Raw genomic sequence first — 1,095 nt, forward strand, 5'->3', positions numbered from 1 at the left:
CTTTTAAAGACAAGAATCTGAAAATGTAATTAGGTCATTTTGACTGAATTTGACTTAATCCTCATTTCGATATGAAGGGTCACATTTATCTTCTTCATGTTTAACTGCACGTCCTGTTGATTCAAGGCTTTATGAACAAAAAACTCAAATAATTTGGAGTCAATGATTCTACAAAGTGAACAATTATTTACAAGTGGAAAAACCAACAGCTGCCAGCAATTCACCCACCAGGTCAGACTGTGTAATGCTCTGAGAAATGACCTGGACCTTCATCTCAGACTCTGAAGGCAGGTGAGACCAAAGAAGATGTTTTTACCCAGAATGCACTGCGTTCTGTTTGGAGAAACCCAAACACAGCAGATCAGTTGTGAACGGACACTTGAGACCAGATCTGAACCAGAAGAACCTGAACAGACCTGATCCTGTTTTACAAAGTCCTGACCCGGGAACAGGGTGGGACATGTTGGACAACAGAACAGTCCCACTGAAGCTAAAACTGCTTTAACAACACTTATCTGTTACTGTTACTAAAGGATTTCAACCACAGATGTGTGTTTTTATTTAAACACCACAGAAAATAAATAAGTGCACAAAAAAAGTATTACAATTAAAAATAAATGCTTTTATATTTTTGTCAAAAGGGGTGAGAATTATACTTATCAGTAATCTTACTGCTCATTACATGTTGTTTACAGTGATTTGAGTATGAACCAACACAAAGTGTACACTAAGACGACAATAAACACACACAGTGTGTTTTCCTTCCTGTGGGTTTCAGTGTCTGGAGCAGTGCTTTCATGCTGAGGGGAACGGACTTTCTTTAGACGTTCTGCACTCTGATGAGTACAAGGTGAGCAGCTGCAGCTCGGTTCATCCTGATGTTCATCAGATGAAGACTAAACAACATGTTCCTCATGTAGAGTCTGAAGACTTTCCTCACACACAACTCTCTGAGCAGCCAGCAGCTCCTCGACAAGTTCTTCAAGAAAAAGATAACAGAGCAGGTGAGTTTCAAACAGTCCACACACACACACAGACACACACACACACACACACACACACACACACACACACACACACACACACACACACACA

The 1,095-nt window shown here is 40.3% G+C and overlaps 1 protein-coding gene across 1 annotated transcript in view; it reads left to right on the forward strand.

Annotated features, from left to right (window-relative positions):
• The window catches only part of unc13d (unc-13 homolog D (C. elegans)), a gene marked incomplete at its 3' end in the record, with an annotated part of 28,163 nt that extends 27,136 nt beyond the window's left edge, over nt 1-1,027 (forward strand). Inside the window, 2 exon segments of the mRNA XM_014032762.1 lie at nt 779-850; nt 921-1,027. Coding sequence (XP_013888216.1) covers nt 779-850; nt 921-1,027 — 179 coding nt within the window.
• Between the last annotated feature and the right edge of the window lie 68 nt (nt 1,028-1,095).

The sequence above is a fragment of the Austrofundulus limnaeus genome, unplaced genomic scaffold (assembly GCF_001266775.1).
Source record: "Austrofundulus limnaeus strain Quisiro unplaced genomic scaffold, Austrofundulus_limnaeus-1.0 Scaffold1533, whole genome shotgun sequence".
Taxonomy (NCBI): Eukaryota; Metazoa; Chordata; class Actinopteri; order Cyprinodontiformes; family Rivulidae; genus Austrofundulus; species Austrofundulus limnaeus.